Raw genomic sequence first — 16,982 nt, forward strand, 5'->3', positions numbered from 1 at the left:
TTAGACTGGGAATTGCCTACTGCTGCTTTCAAGTCATGCAGCACTCTCCGCACTCTAAATGCAGGCTGACAGCAGAAACGGCAGAACTGTACTTCCAAGGAAAGTATTACAGAAGGATCAAGCTTGCATATCATTACCTTCCCCCTGACTTCTAATACAGAATGACAGTGGACACGCAGTTGTAGCTTTCACACTACTTTAATGGAACAACTACACAGAGAGAGCAAGAGAGCAAACATTGCTGATTGGGGCAGCTCCCGCCGGGGTGTGATTTGAAGGAAGAAAAATCCCTTTTTATAAGATACCATTCAGATGTATGAAGCAGAGTAATTTTGTGTTGAAATACATGTAGGCGAAAGGGGTTGATTTTGTTCCCTGATTGTCAGGGAAGAAGAGGACAGCAGAGTGCCTGCTAGCAGCACTCAGATAAAATCTTTTTCTGGGATGTAGTAAGCATGAAGCATGTGGTGGGAAAGTTGTTCTGCTGGAGCCAGTGGATGGAGCTCTGTTGGCTCCTCTGGAGTATGAGCCATCAGAGACCTCTTTCAAAGGCTTGCAGGCATGAGAGGCTACACCAAGGTGAGGGAACTCTATTTGGGGTGTAAAGGTGAGGGAACGTGCTTATAGCTTTCTCTGAGGCAGAAAGCTCAATCAGTTTTCAAAGTTGCAAATAAATAAGTAAAAGGACACAGCAGAAAAATTGCTCACGAGGCAATTACTGAGGGGTAGTTGGAGCAAGAGAGAATAATTTCAGCTTCCCAGCTGGGATTTCAGGTCTAAGCAAATATCTGAGTAATCGTCTTTAGCTGTGTACACATTTTAATTCACACCTTTCCACTCACTTATTGCTTCCATGCCAGATACTTTTTTAAAAAGTGAATCAATTGCCCATAAAAGGTGTCAGATTGTCAACAATGGAAATGAAATCCCCTGGTTACTGAACAAACAGGCTCAGAGCAGCACTACAAACTTCTTCTCACTGCCGAGGCAATTTGCCTCTCGTGTAACCTGGAGGGTATCTCTCATTATAAGTGCTACTCGGTCCTGGCTTGAATTGCTCCAAGCACTTCTAATACAATCTGATCCCTTCAGACCCTGCTTTACTGCCCCTGTTCAAGCATGAAGAATTCAAGCTGGAACAGGTGCAGAGCAGGATGATTAATACAATCTGGGGAACAGGGAGTCTTTCACAAGCAGAGCTGCCAACGCTATCAATTTATGTGTTAGACAACTGCTTTGGGCAGTAACCTACTGGATTTCCAGTGTCTGGTAGCTTAGGTTCTTGGATGCCTGGAAATTTAGGAGAATTTCACAGAGCCCACACAAAGCAACTTGAGGTGGAATGAACAGCGAGTCTGATACGTCCCTGGTCCCCAAAGGGGTACAGAGTCAATTCGTGGTTGTCACTTCTGGACCTGCATGGGCAGAACGGTCCAAGGGGGGCATGGTTTACGTAGCGTAGTAAAGGCTGACTGCTGTCTGGACTTACATGGGGATGGGAAGGAAAAACACTGGCAAGGAAAAAATGTCACTTATGCTAAAAGCTAATATCAGCACATAAGAACAAACAGCTATGGACTGGCCAGAGATACAGTCACACTGTAAACGGGAAGATCTCAAGTAACTATTAGTATAAGGACACTGCACAACAGCCTTCCTCGAAGGGAGGGGAATGCTACAGCCTAGCTAATTCTAAAAAAAGCTTGAACCTTTATGAAAGGATTATGTTAAAAAAGTGTCTGTAACATTAGGGATTAAATCTGCTAAATCTAAAGATCCTGTTCTGTTTTCAACCACACAGAAGCCCTTATGTGCCTTTCTCATAAAAAACATATGATCGTCTCTCCTTCCTCTGGAATGTCCTCTGTGTTCTTCTCCATTGAGCATTAACAGTAGTATTATTTTGTGTTTTCCAGTGTGTTCATCTTATTTTAAGTGCCAGTTCTTTGTATTACCCTTAATGTCTTTATATGTTTTCTGCTTATATGTCTTTACATCACATAGGTGAAGGACTAGAGATTTTGTCATCATTTAGTTTAGCTGATGCCTTAATGTCTTTATATGTTTTCTGCTTATATGTCTTTACATCACATAGGTGAAGGACTAGAGATTTTGTCATCATTTAGTTTAGCTGATGCAATCATTAAAAGAACTGTCTTGAAATTATCTGTATCCCCCATTTTCTTCTATTGTGTAATCACAATTCTTTCTAAACTTTACAATATAATCACAATTGTAGCCCTCTGAAATCAGCAATTAATTAATCTCTTTTATGGCCATGGTTTCATGGAGTCATTGGAAAATCTCCTGCAGATCAGAGTCTCAATTTCCACTTGAGCTGAGAGCTGGTACATTGTGAATAAAAACTATATAAATCCTAATAATTTCATCCAGTGAAGGCCACTGGTAACATTCTTTCCTGTTACAACCTCCCTTATAAAAGTCCATCTGAATCTTTAATACTAAGCCATGAAAAAAAGACAACAACCTAGAACTTAAAAAATAAGGTCTTTTCAATTAACGATTTAAAACCAGGGGAAGGCACCTTATATACCTTTTTCTTATCTTTCAGATAAAGACCTCTTGGGTAAGCTTGGTAAATCCTTATCTGCTAGATAAAGGACCACTATGATGGGCCTTATCGCTTAATTAAATCCTAGTACTATGTACAATGAAGTCAATAATTTGTTATACAAGATAGCACTTCAAACTGGGGCTGCATTGGATAATGCATCTCTATCGGTTCCCTGTACCACAGCATGCTGTAACGGGTCATGTTCTGTAACCTGCTTCTGGGCTGCAAAGAACTCATTATACAAAAGGTGCCCAGCTTAATGTGGACAGGCTGTGATAAATGAATCTGTTGGATTGACTAGATAAACTAAGGTCCCCGGAGGAAACTGATTTGATATGTAGGGCCTTATTCTGTTAGTCTTCCTTGTAAGGAAAATAGTTGAACGTGAAAGATTTGTGGATTTTGGCCCAAGTAAAATACTGTCGATCGCTGCAATGGAAAAATAGTATAATCAAAGTTAATGTTAGAAGATGTTGTGAAACCTATGGAACAAATGCAGCTACCGAAAAAAACACATGATAAGGTCTAAATGAGCATTGTTTTACTCATTAAGGTTCATGTTGCTAAATGCATTTACATCCACACATATAAGGGCGAAAAAAAGAAACTGGTCAACAATAGCTATAGCAACTATCGCCAGATATCATACTGTCAAGGTCTTCCTGAATACTAAACCCAGTCCAAATGATTGGCTTTTCCGCAGACAAACCTATTTGCATAAAGAAGTCTAATAATTGCAATGCTTCATTTCACTAATTGGCTTATTAGTAATGTGCTAGAGTGATCTGTTCCTGAGTTTGTTTGGCAAAAGCACTTTTGTATATATGGAAAATATATAAAATCAGGTGCATCATATCTCTGAGTCTCTGAAGGACTCCATTATAGCCTAAACCCATTACCCATTAGGCCCACCAAACACAGTAATGGCTTGATCCTGCCATGTGCACTGAAGCTCTTCAGGCCGGGAGTCTTTTGCTGGTAAACGTGGAAAATTTTAGACTTGAGATCTGCTACTAGCTCTAATCTTGCTCAGCACTATCAGAACAGAGACTCCATGGTTGGGATTTATTTCCCTTCACTTTTATCAAGACAGGTCTCCCACAGCTAAAAGCTGCCATTCATCCCATCTAATGTAACTAAACGGAGGATGTTCACAGAATGCACTTAGATTAGGCATCTAATTTTTAGCAAACTATAGCAAGAGAACATTTATTCTTCCCTTAAAAAGAATCCCTGAGGAGTGTCTGAGCACGTAGCTGTAGCAGTGCTATGACACAGATGTCTGTCCATGAAGGATGGGGCATTAAAATTCTTGGGTGCTCAGTAAGACCCAGATGGTCCAGATGTGGATCTTGTTCATACTGGAGATGGTCATTGCTTTGAAGTGTGTTATTTTTACTTATTTATGCCAATGATATGCTCAGAACTACACTGTCAGTGTTAAGCAGAGACAAGTCTTAGTCACTGGGATAAACAGGAGTAACCAGAAAATGACTCTAGATAATGCCAACCAAAATCATACCTGTTAGGGCTATTCTGTAAATTTAGCATTTCCACACATTCACAGAGTTTGTTGCAATCACATTCATGCTTTCATAAAGCTCAGGGCACAAAAACTGCTTCCAGGAACCACTGGTATTGAGGCCAGGCTAAATAGGCTCTAAGTTGCTGGAGCTGCGTGCAAGAGTTCTTGGATTTCACAGCTGGGTACTTCTAGCAAATTGTACTCCTTTCTGTGCATAGTCCCGAAGGATTTCCCCATAAATGCATAGACCTAGTTCTTGCATGTCTGGCAAACTCTTCCTGTACGCTTGCCAAGTTTTAAAGGGCAAGGAATCAACAGCTGATAATTTATGCCAGGAACCTACAATGATCCAAATTCACCCCTTGTGTAATTCTGGTAAAGCCAGCAGAGTTCCAGGGGAGAAGTTGTTGGCTTAGCAAAGTAAATTTTCACTGACATTTGAGGAATACACAGTATCAATTAAAGCAGAGCTAATTATTGCTACTATTATTTGCATTGCAGTAGTTCCCAGAGGCTTTTAACAGGATTATAGCCTTCTGGTATGAGGAGTTCTTAGGAACGTAAGCTCAGATCTGGAAGTTCATGTATGATAACTGACATTCAGTACCTGTGCACAATGCCTCTACGTTCAGTGGGGCTCCACTTGTGACGCTCTGAGGTTTGCCTAGAGCCATCACATGTCCTTCTGTTCTCTACAGAGTGGAAGGGGCCAGCCTGGCCTGTGTCCAGAGAAAGCAAGCCCTTCCCAAAACCTCAGCATTTGGGCAAGGCCAACGATGCCGTACATTGGCTCCTTGTCAGGAAACCTTGGGGAACACTCAACCTTTACTTATTCTGATATGTTTATCATGGGGTACCACTCCCTTTGTCCAAGAATGGGGCATCTTAGATATTTTCCACTTCATTCTGAGTCATTCTTGAAAGGAAGGACTGCCTTACATTTGTCAGCTTCACCCCGATTCCCCTGCTGCCGCTGACACCAGATGGGCTTCCTGGTGAAACAAAGCAAAGTGTAGTCATTAAGACTTTCAGCACCCAGACTGGAAAAAAAAAATTACAAATAAAATGCTGTAATATGTTTAACACTTGGATTTCTCTGTTGTTTCTTGATTTCTTTTCTCTAGATACCTACAATATTTTGCACACACTGGGGTCCAGGGCAATACCCAGGCTTCTGCATGCTGCTCTCAGTTCAGTACCCAAAGCTACAGCCCAAACCTCCCAGCAGCCAGTTGGAGCTGGTAATAATTTATATATTTTACACTATACTTGAACAATATATGCGTTCTGTTGAGATTTTGATCTTTGGTGGGTGTCCAGCTTTCTAGGGACTCCAAACATGACACATTAACAAGACGCTTGACAGACACGTTGCTTGTTTAGACCATTTCTCAGCCCACAAGCTCTCCTGTTCTCCACCCCAGCAGCTGTTTCAGGAGTACTCAGGTCACGTTGCCCTGAAGAAATCACAGCTGAAATAAGATGCATCAAGTGGGTTGCAGACAACAAGGCAGATAAACTGCAACAAGTGGATAAATAAGTAATGAGAATGGGTGAGGAAACAAAGAAAAATTACAGTGATAAAAGCTAATACACATTAACACTGTCCACAGCTCTGAAACTACAGTTAGTCTGGAGACTGTAACACACTCAGAATGTTTTCTGTTCAAAGTTTATCACACCAGTGCTTTTCATATATGTTAATTGTTTTAATCCTCATATTGTTCTCCTTCCGTAAGATATTTATTTGTTTTTAAAGTCTTTCTCATTTCCTAGTCTGCCTTTGCCCTTCTGGGGAATACGCTCAAAGAGAAAGCATCTCTCACCTGCGTGTATCTTTTAAGAGGTATTGTTGCCTTCTAAGATTGCTATCACTCCCAAGAGGTCATAGATCAGGCCCAGTGGCACCTACAAGAGAATGAATTTGCTTTCACACCCCTCATCTCTATACTTTAAATCCAAAATTTCCCGTCAGGTGTGACAGAACATTTGCTACATCACAGGAGGTTGCTGACCTGTTTAGTGTTCAATTTGGTAGAACTCGTCTGAAGACAGGCGTAACTTAGAATGGAAGACAGTGTCTCGGAGTTAGATGTCACTTTGGGAGGTTCATCACAAAAAGGTTATGAGCCAAACCCAGGACTGGACAACCCATCTCGGTCAGCCTGCCATGCTACAAAAACTCTGTCTGGTTTTGCCTGAGTGGGACTAGCGTGAAAGCTCAGGAAGAGGTAACTGTCATTAAAAAAATAAGCCAGAAGCTATTTTCTCTAGGGAATTAGGAGCCATTTGCTGTTGATAACACTGTTCTTACTACCCTCATGTTGACTTTAAGTATTTAATGGAATTAAATTTGGAACTCTGCTTTACTGGATTTCTGATTGGTGGTTTTTAACCATTTGACTATGTGTGCGAGAATAAATAATAATGTAAACTAAAAAAAAAAACAAATAAAATATTCATGTGTCTGCTTAAAAAATAAGCTATGAAGTATTTTGGAAAAAAAAATGTTAAAATCCCAAACTAGTGATAATAAAACTGATAGTGACTACTGCAGTGGAAACAGCTTAATGTAGAGAAGTTACGACACAACAATTTTTACCAAAAGGTTTCTAATAATCAGAAAAAAAGTTTAGCATTACTGTCCCCAGCTTAGAGAGGGAAATTTGAGGCAGCAGATGCCAGGCAACCTGACCCAGTAATGCAGCAAGCAAGTGCAAAACCAGGATTACAGGTTTCTTGAGTTCTGGCTCAGTTATTTACTTAATCTCCTTGCAAGACAATCTGTTGGATTCCCAGTTGCAGCTGGATTTGCTTTGGAAGACACACAGGCAAATACATTATTTATGCAGAACGTCCAAAAATATTTAAATAAATTTATGATGATTAGTTCACATAAAGTCATTTTAATTCATGGATTCCAGAGGTGGCAAGTATGTTAACCCCCATTTACAGAAAAAACAGGAGTGCACTTTTATAGCACAGGCTGGCAGCATCAATAAAAAGTTGGAGTTTTTTATACAGAATCCAGAGCAACTATAGTTCCTGGAATCTGAAAACTCATGGAAAGTTCTGAGTAAGTAGAGTTACCGTACTTGTCTCTGTCATCATAGTTTAGGTCCCTGTTCCACACCTGCTGAAGTTCAGACATCTGGGAACAGCCACTTTTTTGTACCAGAGCTGTAGGGTCTGTATATTAACAAACAGAGTAATAGTGGACTATGCAGTTATTCCTCTTTAATATTAGATTGGTGTGTTAAACAAATGGTAACTTGATTTGAGTTTGGACTGCCAGTCATGGAAATCAAATCAGCTATTAAAACAAGCAAAAATATAGAGCATAAAATACCCATAAAATACACTCTCCTACATATCTGAATGCCACAAAGATGCTCATTGTGAATACCGCTTAACGCTTTATTTCCCAGCCTCAAACAGAAGGGCACAGAGAATTATGACAAGAGAGCTGTGAATCGTAACGGGCTGCTGCTGAGACTGGCCGACTCTCGCCCTGCACAGTTCTCCTCCGTCCAGCCTTGAAAGGGTCCAGCAAACTCCCTCCCTTGCCAGGAAATCCTTTTGTGTTGCAAACCAGCTATCCAAAAAAAGACTGATACCAAGGAGTGACGGCTGAAACCCTGGCCCAACTGAAATAACCATGTTTTTTTTACTATTGATAGCAGTGGCGTTCACTTCACTTTCCACCTCCACATCAAGCAATTGGAGCTGGACTGATGGACTATGTATTAAATTATCAGCAAGCATTCCTACTGATGGTCTATTTCCTAAATTAAGTCAGAATTTGGCTGTGAGTTTGTAGGAATATGTAAAGAATAAATCTCTAGCTGTACAGTTGTGAAGAAAACCTAAAAAATGAGACCAAATGCAATGCAGAGAGAAGTCTGCAGGGAGCCTGGAACAAAGTGACATGAGAACTTCCCTATTCTCATAGCGAGGGTTTAATCAGATAACGCTGATAATTTAAATACTAACATTGTTAATTATTTCCATGAGGACTTGTCCACCTGGGAAAGTTTTGCGATTTACTTGAACTAGTCTTGTTATAGTAAGCTCCATTAAACTGTTTCAGATCAGATTGGGCTTCTTCACAGGTAGCATAACATAAAAGTTTGTTTTACATCAAGGCGCAATTTTATACTGTTTAATCTGGTCTGTGCAGAATGGCACAAGTCCTGATTCTCTCATTAGAAGGAAAACTAGGAAAAGGTGGGAAAGAAACTCAAAATAACAACTCGTTTTGGTGAATTACTTTTCCCTGGGACCAGTGATCCAAACTGATCTACTCTACAGCCACGCGATCAGTAGGTCCTTTGAAAAAGAGAGGGGGAGCAGCAAGGAGGGAAGTGCTTAGAGAAGGGGCTAACAGAAAGGGACTTCTAGCTTGGAGCATGTTATGACACTGAGCCTGTAAAGCATGTACCCCAATGAGGTTTGAGTGGAGAAGCATGAGCTACTTAGCCCAAACCATTTTAGTTTAAGCAAGTGTTAACTCCCCTGTGTATTCAAGCCTTAAAAGATGGGAGGACCACAGATCTACCCAACATAGCCCAAACCGTACCTTTCATGGTGTATTTTAATCTCATTAACTCATGGGGCTTTTTTTGACACAAGAGGCAGTTGAACTTGAGGGTTCATCCTGGACCTACCACCTGCCTCGATGCAGCCCAATGTGTGCCTGGCATTTTGGAGGTGGTGTGAGCTACCTCCCACTCTGACAAAGAGATGAACAGGAAGGTGTGTGAATGCAGAAAAGAAGCACCCCCTTACCATAGAACAGTTTAGGTTGGAAGGGACCTTAAAGATCACCTAGTTCCAACCCCCCTGCCATGGGTCGGGACACCTCCTGCTAGACCAGGTTGCTTAGAGCCCCATCCAACATGGCCTTAAATACCTCCAGGGATGGGGCAGCCACAGCTTCTCTGGGCAACCTGTTCCTGTGCCTCACCACCCTCACAGGAAAAAATTTATTCCTAATATCTAATCTAAATCTATTCTTTTCCAGTCTGAAGCCCTTCTTCCTTCTCCCGTTTCCACTCCTCCCTATTTGTCCCGGTCAGGTAAAGGCCCCGCAGCCGTCTCGGCCGCCCCCGCACGCAGCCAGGCCACGACCAGCAGCTCCCACCTCCCTCAGGGTGGAAGCCGGCGGGCCTGCTCCCCTGTGAGAGGGCGGCTAGGCCTAGGCACCACGGACTGCCCTCAGGGACTCCGGGCAGGGCACGTAACCGCTCGGGCATGACTCCACGGCCCTTCCCCAGAGCCCTTGCGGACCCAAGGCCCGAGGGAACCGCGGCACAATGCGGGTCCACCCGCCATTCCGCCGGCTCCACAGCCCAGCCTCCGACCGGCGCGCACGCGCAGCCCCGCTCTCCCGGCTGCGGCGCATGCGTACTCCTGCCCAGCGAGCCCGGTGCCGCTGGCAGGAGGCCTCTCGGCGCATGCGCAGAGGGCCCTGACGCTGGGCTGTGTGCGGAGCCCACGGGTCCTGGCTAGCCAACCAGAGGCGCCCACTGCCCGCCCTCCCCGCGAGGGAGGGTTCGGTCCTCCGCCATCCCATGATGCAGCGCGGGGGCGGCGGCGATAGTGACGGTGGCGGCGGCGGCCGCCATGTTGTGGTAGTTTGTTGTTCTCCTGCGGTGGGTGCGTGCGGAGGGGCGGCGGGAGGGGGAGCCGCCGGGCGCTGAATCCGAGCCCTTCCCCGTCCCCCCACTCCCCGCCGCTCCTGGGGGCGGCACGGGGTCGCTGCCGGGAGCCGCCGCCGCCTGGGCAAGGCGAAGAGCCATGGCTGCCGCCCTGGGAGGAGGCGCAGGTGGGTGTCGCGGCCCCTAAGGGCTTCGCCTGGGGGCGGGCTCAGGGCTCGGGGTTCCGAGGCCTCGCCTAGGGGAGCGGGATCGGCTGTAGCCGCGGCGCGGGGCCTGGCTGGTGGCGGAGCGGCCGGCGGGGCCGAGGGAGCTGTAGGCCGCGGGGCCTTCCCGGGGCGGTGGCGCCACCGCCCCCCGCCGCCTCTTTGCCTCTCGCCTGGGTGGGAGCGGCGAGTTCTGCGGGCTCGGGGGTGCAGGCGGGAGCTCCCCAGGTACCGCAAGGCCTCAGGGGCTCCTGTTCTGCGCATGTGAGTCGGCGTTGTGCGGTGATGGGAATTGTTGTCTCCCCTTGGCCGGGGCAGGGCCGGGAAGAGGCAACAGCTTCATCACTCCCCGCAGGTGTAGGACCTCTGTGTGGGATGTTTATTTAGAGACGTTAATTTCCATACTTTTACAGCTACAGTATGTGACCTGTTTGGGTAACATCTTTCATTTGGGGAGTAGTTAATTTATTTTAGAGACTACCCAGAAGCAGAAGGTCTCACTTGGAAAGGGTAAAACGAAGTCAGTGCTTGACCCCAGGACTCTCAGGCACACCATTTCTCTCCTTGGTTAAGGGCACTTCTCACAGCATTCTAAGCATTTTAACTCAAACCCCTCTGTGGTTCTGATTGGTACGTTAAGCAAATCTTAAAATGAGAACACTTGGTTGAGTTACTGAAAGACTTGCAGGGGTCACACAGGGGTGTTCAAGAAGATGTGCTTAAGAGAACAAGTCTGTTTCTGGTGCTGTGGGCCTTGATGTCACTAGGAATAACAGTTTTGATAAAGACTGGTCAGAGTTGTCAGTTGACCCACTTGTCCCTGCCTGTACAAAAGCTTGTGATTATTTTAGTCAGTGTGTTTTCTGTAAGTAGGTGTCACGGAGAAGAGTGTGGCTTGTCCTCGTGATCACTCACCTAAGTGGTCAGACTGTTTGCCATTGTTAGCTTAACTTGTAACAAAGTATGTAAACACAATTAAATTTCCTACTGAAGGTAAGTGTCACAAAGAAATTCCAAAATTTAGGAGTTGAGGGGTTTGGGAAGAAGGCTAGGAAGGGCAGTACTGATATTTGATTATTTTGGGCATCGTTTTAATGGTGTTAAATATGTTGCAATGTTTAAGTTATTTTACAGAAATCTCTATGCTAGCTTGTGTGATTCAGATCAGTGATTCGTGACAGGACGAGAGGTAACGGGCACAAACTTGAGTATAGGAAGTTCCACCTAAACATGAGGAGGAACTTTACCTTGAGGGTGGCAGAGCACTGGCACAGGCTGCCCAGGGAGGTGGTGGAGTCTCCATCTCTGGAGACATTCTAAACGCGCCTGGACGCGTTCCTGTGCAACCTGCTCTAAGGTGTCGCTGCTCTGGCAGGGGGGTTGGACTAGATGATCTCCAGAGGTCCCTTCCAACCCTATGAATCTATGATTCAGAAGTAGACTTTGCATGCATGTTCTATCTCTGGAAGTTTTTATCTAGTATTATGAGGACAGTAATTTAAAGAAAGTAACTTTTGAACCATTTTAGTTCTTGTGTTTAAAACTCTGCTGCAAGTTGAATGAGCATGCTTTCATGTACAAATTTACATGCCTTCAAGTGAGTGGTGAAATTGCTGTTTCAAGACTTTTTTTGTTACGGGGTAGCGTTTGTGTCTAACCATGAATTAGGATCCCTTGGTACTAAGTGGGCACAGGCAGTTGTTTGTTGAACATTAACACTGTGCTCATCAATAAATGGTGGCCAATTAAATATGATCCTTGCCGCATATAAATGGTATTTGTTTTGTCTAGATGATCACTGTGCAGCACTTGCCTGAATGAAGAAACATTGAGGTGTTCCACATATGTCTGTATGACTAGTCAAGGAAAATTCCTGTTTGAATACACTTTTCAAGTGTTAAATACCTTTTGAAAACCTGCTAAAAAAGCCTAGCACATAGAGCAGTGGTATATGCAACTCTCTTTGGAAAGGGGCCGCTATCTAAAGTCAATAGCAGTAACAAATGGGAAAGGCAGCATACAGGGTGAAAAGCACAGGACTAAGTGGTTATTTGGCTTCATCGGTTTTGGTCAGTTAACGTTTGGATTTTTTTTTTTTTTTTTTGAGGGGAAGACTTTAAAATTCAGAGATGACAGTACCCCAGTGTTTTATTAAAAAAGAAAAAAGAGCTCTTGGTGGTAAAGTAGTACAAAATAGGTGTTGGAAAAATAAATGGAGTGATAATTTGATGACAGTGCAGTGTAGCAGTTGAAAAAGTGATATAGTTTTGGCAAGAAGATGCAGATTTAAGTTTAAATCTTCTGTAAGGATATGATGCGGGGCTGGAAAAGGAAATGTGAAATGGCTATGTTGGCTGAACATTTAAATATATTCAGTGGGATCCGAGGAAGGTGATTTTTCTGTTGGACAGCATGTGTGGACTTATTGGTCATTTATAATTTCTTAGGCTCTTGGGAAATACTGGCTTGATTGATAAGAATAAAGTATTTGTATGTAGTTTTGGGACCAGATAGTTGTGTTGGTGCAGCTAAGTTTTCTAAGGATGAAGGTAAAGGCTCTTTTGGTGGTAGGTTTCACAAACATAAACTGGGAAGTTTTCAAATGGTGGTCTGTGGGTTCTCTGGGAATGATTCACAGTTTCATATTACTTCACAAATTCCTTTGCTCTTTTGAGGTCCCTTCCAGCCTTGGCTGTTCTGTGATTTTGTGTTGCAGTTTAGGCCGAAACAGCCATCAGGTTAGTGACAGATGCTCCTCCTGCTCTTCTTCAAAGAGAGAGGCAAGGGAGGGAGAAACAGACTTATGAGTTTAGAAGGAACTAAACTACTTTAATAAAATATTAATAATAAAAAGAAAATAGTGAAATCTACACAAAACCATATCAAGCTGCCAGGATGACAGTCGCGTCACCGGCTCACACTGGGGAAGTCCCAGACTAGACTCAGTAACGGATGGGAACTGAGTTCTGGATCTAGATTCAGGATTGGGATCAAAGGCAGATGGATAGAGTTCTCCTCAGATGTCGGCCACTGAAGAAAAAGAGTGAGCTGATCCTTTGATCCTCAGCTTTTATACTGAGCATGAGGCAGATGGGATGGAATACCCTGTTGGTCAGTTTTGGGTCACCTGTCCTGTCCGCTCCTCCCCGCAGGTGGGACCCCTCTAGGCTTTTCTGCTTCCAACCCTCCAGTGGGTTGAATAACGAAGTCAGCTGGCCTTGATTGTTAGAGCAATAAGGGTAAGCAGGAGCCTCTCTGCATACTGTTCCTTGGCATCACCTATAAACATAGGTTTTATCAATCTGAGAGCAAACAGTGTCTGCACAATATGCTGTTAATTTCAGTAGTTAGAAAAGGCATAGCTAAAAAGTGAAGTTACTGAAAAAAATTGGTCCTGTTTAGCTCAAACCAGGACCCTTGGCGATTGTCTGTGTATAGTGTAATGTAACAGCTGTGTTGTATAGATGCTGAATTTTTTTCTTGGTATTTAAAAGGTAGCTGTAAATTGATTGCAGTAATCTCATTTAGGAAGAGATGGTTACAGGGTAAACAACAAACCATCACTGAAACAAAGCAAGGAACATGTGTTGTCTCAGTTGTCTGCCATACTGAACTAAGGGAAAACTATTACAAGTGTTCTTCCTTTCAGATTAATTCACTTCTGATGAACTTCAGTGGTCTAGAAGACTTTGAGTGTAGATATCCTTGAGGTGTGAATCATGACGGGATAGCGCAGAGGAGGAGCTGAAGAGGGCCCCATTTATGCATGTCTATTCCACATTCCTGCTGGAAGTTGTATACCAAGAATAGCTGAATGGGTTTTTCTCTACCTCTGAGCCTGTTACATTATTCCTCCAGCTTGAATTTAAGCCATCATCAGTTTAATTTAATTTTAACTAATCTAAGGGCTGCTGTTGTGCTCTCGCCAATGTAGTGGCTTTAAAAACCTCTTGTGGAACTGTTCATAAAAAATGTAAAAAAGCTTATACTGCTAGCACAGCAAACACCTTTCTCTGTATTGTGGGTCACTATCCAATTCAAAGATGTAGTAGAAATTCTCCAGTCTGACAAATTTGATTGAGTTGGTCATGCAGCAGCAGCATACAGGGACTAGAAATAGATTCTGCATTTGTGCTTAAATGGAAATGGCTGGAGCGCTGGCTGTGGTTTGGTCTCTGTGGGTGCTGCATCCTACTTCATTAGGTGGATTGATGCAACTGGTCACTATAACTTAGAGTTATATTGGAATGTGCACACACTGAAACTCCTCTAAGTGTCAAAGGCCTATGGAGTTTACAATTCATGAGAAATATGTGATCATGGTCTATTGTACCAGCTAAGGACTAGTGCCAAAAACATTACTAATTGAATGAGCTTGTGGCAGGCAGATTTGCTTTCAAGCATAGTAATTTTTAACCTCTTTATGCTTCTTTGATAAGCTTTCACTGAAAGTCACGTTTTTCTGAATGTTCTCTTATTTCAAGTCATCTAAATTAAACATAGCCTTAGTATCACTTGTTTTCACAGAAGCCAAAACATGCCTTATTGCATCAGATACTATAACTTAGATTTTGGGTCAAGAACTTTTTGTCCAGAATAATTTAAGATGATGGTTGTCACTGAGTTAACCAAACAACCTCCCAAATAAGTAGTGTGATTGGTCATGCGTTACATTCTGCTGTAATGCAGCCTCGGTTTTAACTATAACTTTTGGTGGCTGTGAAAGATGCTGAGGAGTTGCAGTTTCTCATCAGTGTCCAAAGCCATTTGAGAACTGAGTTCGTGTGGATTTCATTTAAACTCTTGGTCGTCATTCACTGTTCAGCATGTTTGTGAGGCAAGGACTATGACACTTTTGAAAATAAATTTGCTTTGGAAAAACATTTTCAGTACAAGCAGACTTTGGAAGTGTTTTTTTTTTTTTTTGTGGCTTGGGGTTTAGATGTAGTTATTCTTTCTTTAAATATAAATTAATTAAATAAATAAGATACTATTTCTTTCAAGCAGTGATTAGAAAGAGAACTTCAGTCCCTGGCAGCATATCATATTTAGTTCTGTTCTTGCTTATTGTTAGTGACTTACTTTGCATTGTAACAAACTCTCTGAAAAAAGATATTTTTTGAGAAGGTAGAAAGAATTTAACTCCTGTAAAAATTCATTTTCTACTTTATTTCTTTGAGGAAGCTAAACACTATCCTATAGGAGTGTCGTGGTTTGGCCTCAGCCAGCAACAAAGAACCATGCAGCTGCTCGCTCGACTCCCACAGCTGTGGGAAAAATCGGCAGAAAAAGGCAAAACTCGTGGGTTGAAACAGTGTAATTTAACAGAACAGCCAAAAGGAAGAAGAAAGAAAAACAATAACACCGATAAAGGAGTATAAGGACGTGATTACAGTACCGCCGCGCACCGACCGGACCCGCACCGCCGCAGCCCGCCCCCGAGTGGCGACTGCCCCTCCCTCCCCGGCTAGCGCCTGGTAGCTGGGCATGGGTCACGTGGGATGGAATGCCTGCCTCCCCTGCCTGCTCCTTGGGGAAATTAACCCCATCCTTGCTGGAACCAGGACAAGGAGTAATTTGGAAAGAAAACATGAAATACACTAGTTGAGGGACGTGTTGTGCAATTGTTACATTGTTATAAATATTTAGTCACTGAATACTTATGGCTCTTATGAGTAATTGTTTACCAGGATAAGGACTCTATGATGTATATCCCTGAAAAGATAAAATAAGCTTGTCGTATGTGAGTGTGGTGTGTTTGTGCACGTGTCCTTGTGTGTAATGCAGTAGTAGGAGTGAATGTGATTGTTATGATGGGGTGGAGCGCTTGATTATCTGTAATAAATGAGACTGGATTTTTAGTGTGCTTCATAAGGTGTTATGTTTACATCACAGACTGGCGTTCAGGAGTTCTTGTTGACATTACGATTTTACTGCTAGATGCTGTCCTGATTGGTTATGAGAAGTTTTCATTCAGCTGGCGTTAATAGTACAGTTATGGTGCCAGCCTATGTTTTAGACACAGCTGTTCCTCATGAAACCTGTTACTCTTCTGTATCGCATAGCAAGAGATACTGAAATTCAGTTCACTATCGGGCAAAAACATAGGTCTGTTTTTAAATGGTATACTCAGTTCCTGAAAATTGAGGCTATACAGTACCTGTGTGTTGTGTAACCTTTTGCAATGAAATATGAAGAAAAGTATTCTGTAGAAATAAACTATTACATAAATATAAGCTGGTAAGCTGTTTTTAATCTGGAGATTTGTGCTTGAAATGCTGTCAAGTTGTCATGTTGAGTGTTTTAAATATGATACCGGGAAATGGTAAAGATCAAGATGGACTTAAGTTCAGCATTAAATCTAAGCATAGAGAAGTGGCATTTTTTTATGTGGTAAATGAATTTTTTCCTCTAGTTTTTTTTTTTTTCTTTTAATAGCTCCTTTACCTGCTCTGCCCAAAAGCAGTATAGCTTAGTTACTTTATTAAAAGACTTGTTGAGTAAACAGTGCATAATACTTTTTTATCCATTCAACTATTGGATCATTGTGGCATCTTCATCTTGTTTTGGGTAAGGAGAAATCTTTGATGGTTTTTCAATGCCTAAAACTAATAGTATGTTTTATGTTCATGATAGTGTAATATTGAAGCTAACCAAAATATAAAATTTTGAACTGTTAAGTTTTATGAGGCAGCGTGTAGTTAGTGATCCAGAAAGCGTGCAGGTGTATTTCTAGGAAGATGACCATGCAGTCATCGGATGTTTTTCCTAGTCTAGAAGCCTTGGCCATCTCGTTGCAGTAAAATACTCCATCTTAGCAACAGTTGCTATGTAGGACTACCTCTTTAGGCTATGTTGATACCATTTTAAGATGTTAAGAGCTCTGCAGTGTTCCTGCTGATTCACCTCCTACGATTGTGAGACTTGACTGTGTAACATAGGACTTTTCATTTTACATAGAAAAATGATTAGTGAAGGTTTTATTGAAAAGGTGTCCACACAATTGGAAACATATGCTT

At 42.7% G+C, this 16,982-nt stretch overlaps 1 protein-coding gene across 1 annotated transcript in view; it reads left to right on the forward strand.

Annotated features, from left to right (window-relative positions):
• Positions 1 to 9,742: 9,742 nt before the first annotated feature.
• Positions 9,743 to 16,982, forward strand: part of RBM33 (RNA binding motif protein 33) — a gene marked incomplete at its 3' end in the record, with an annotated part of 104,370 nt that continues 97,130 nt past the window's right edge. Inside the window, exon 1 of the mRNA XM_082479765.1 lies at positions 9,743 to 9,927. Within this exon, the coding sequence (XP_082335891.1) occupies positions 9,900 to 9,927 (28 nt within the window). The 5' untranslated portion in view covers positions 9,743 to 9,899. The remainder of the gene's footprint in view (positions 9,928 to 16,982) is intronic.

The sequence above is a fragment of the Vanellus vanellus genome, assembly GCF_965231255.1.
Source record: "Vanellus vanellus genome assembly, chromosome: 2".
Taxonomy (NCBI): Eukaryota; Metazoa; Chordata; class Aves; order Charadriiformes; family Charadriidae; genus Vanellus; species Vanellus vanellus.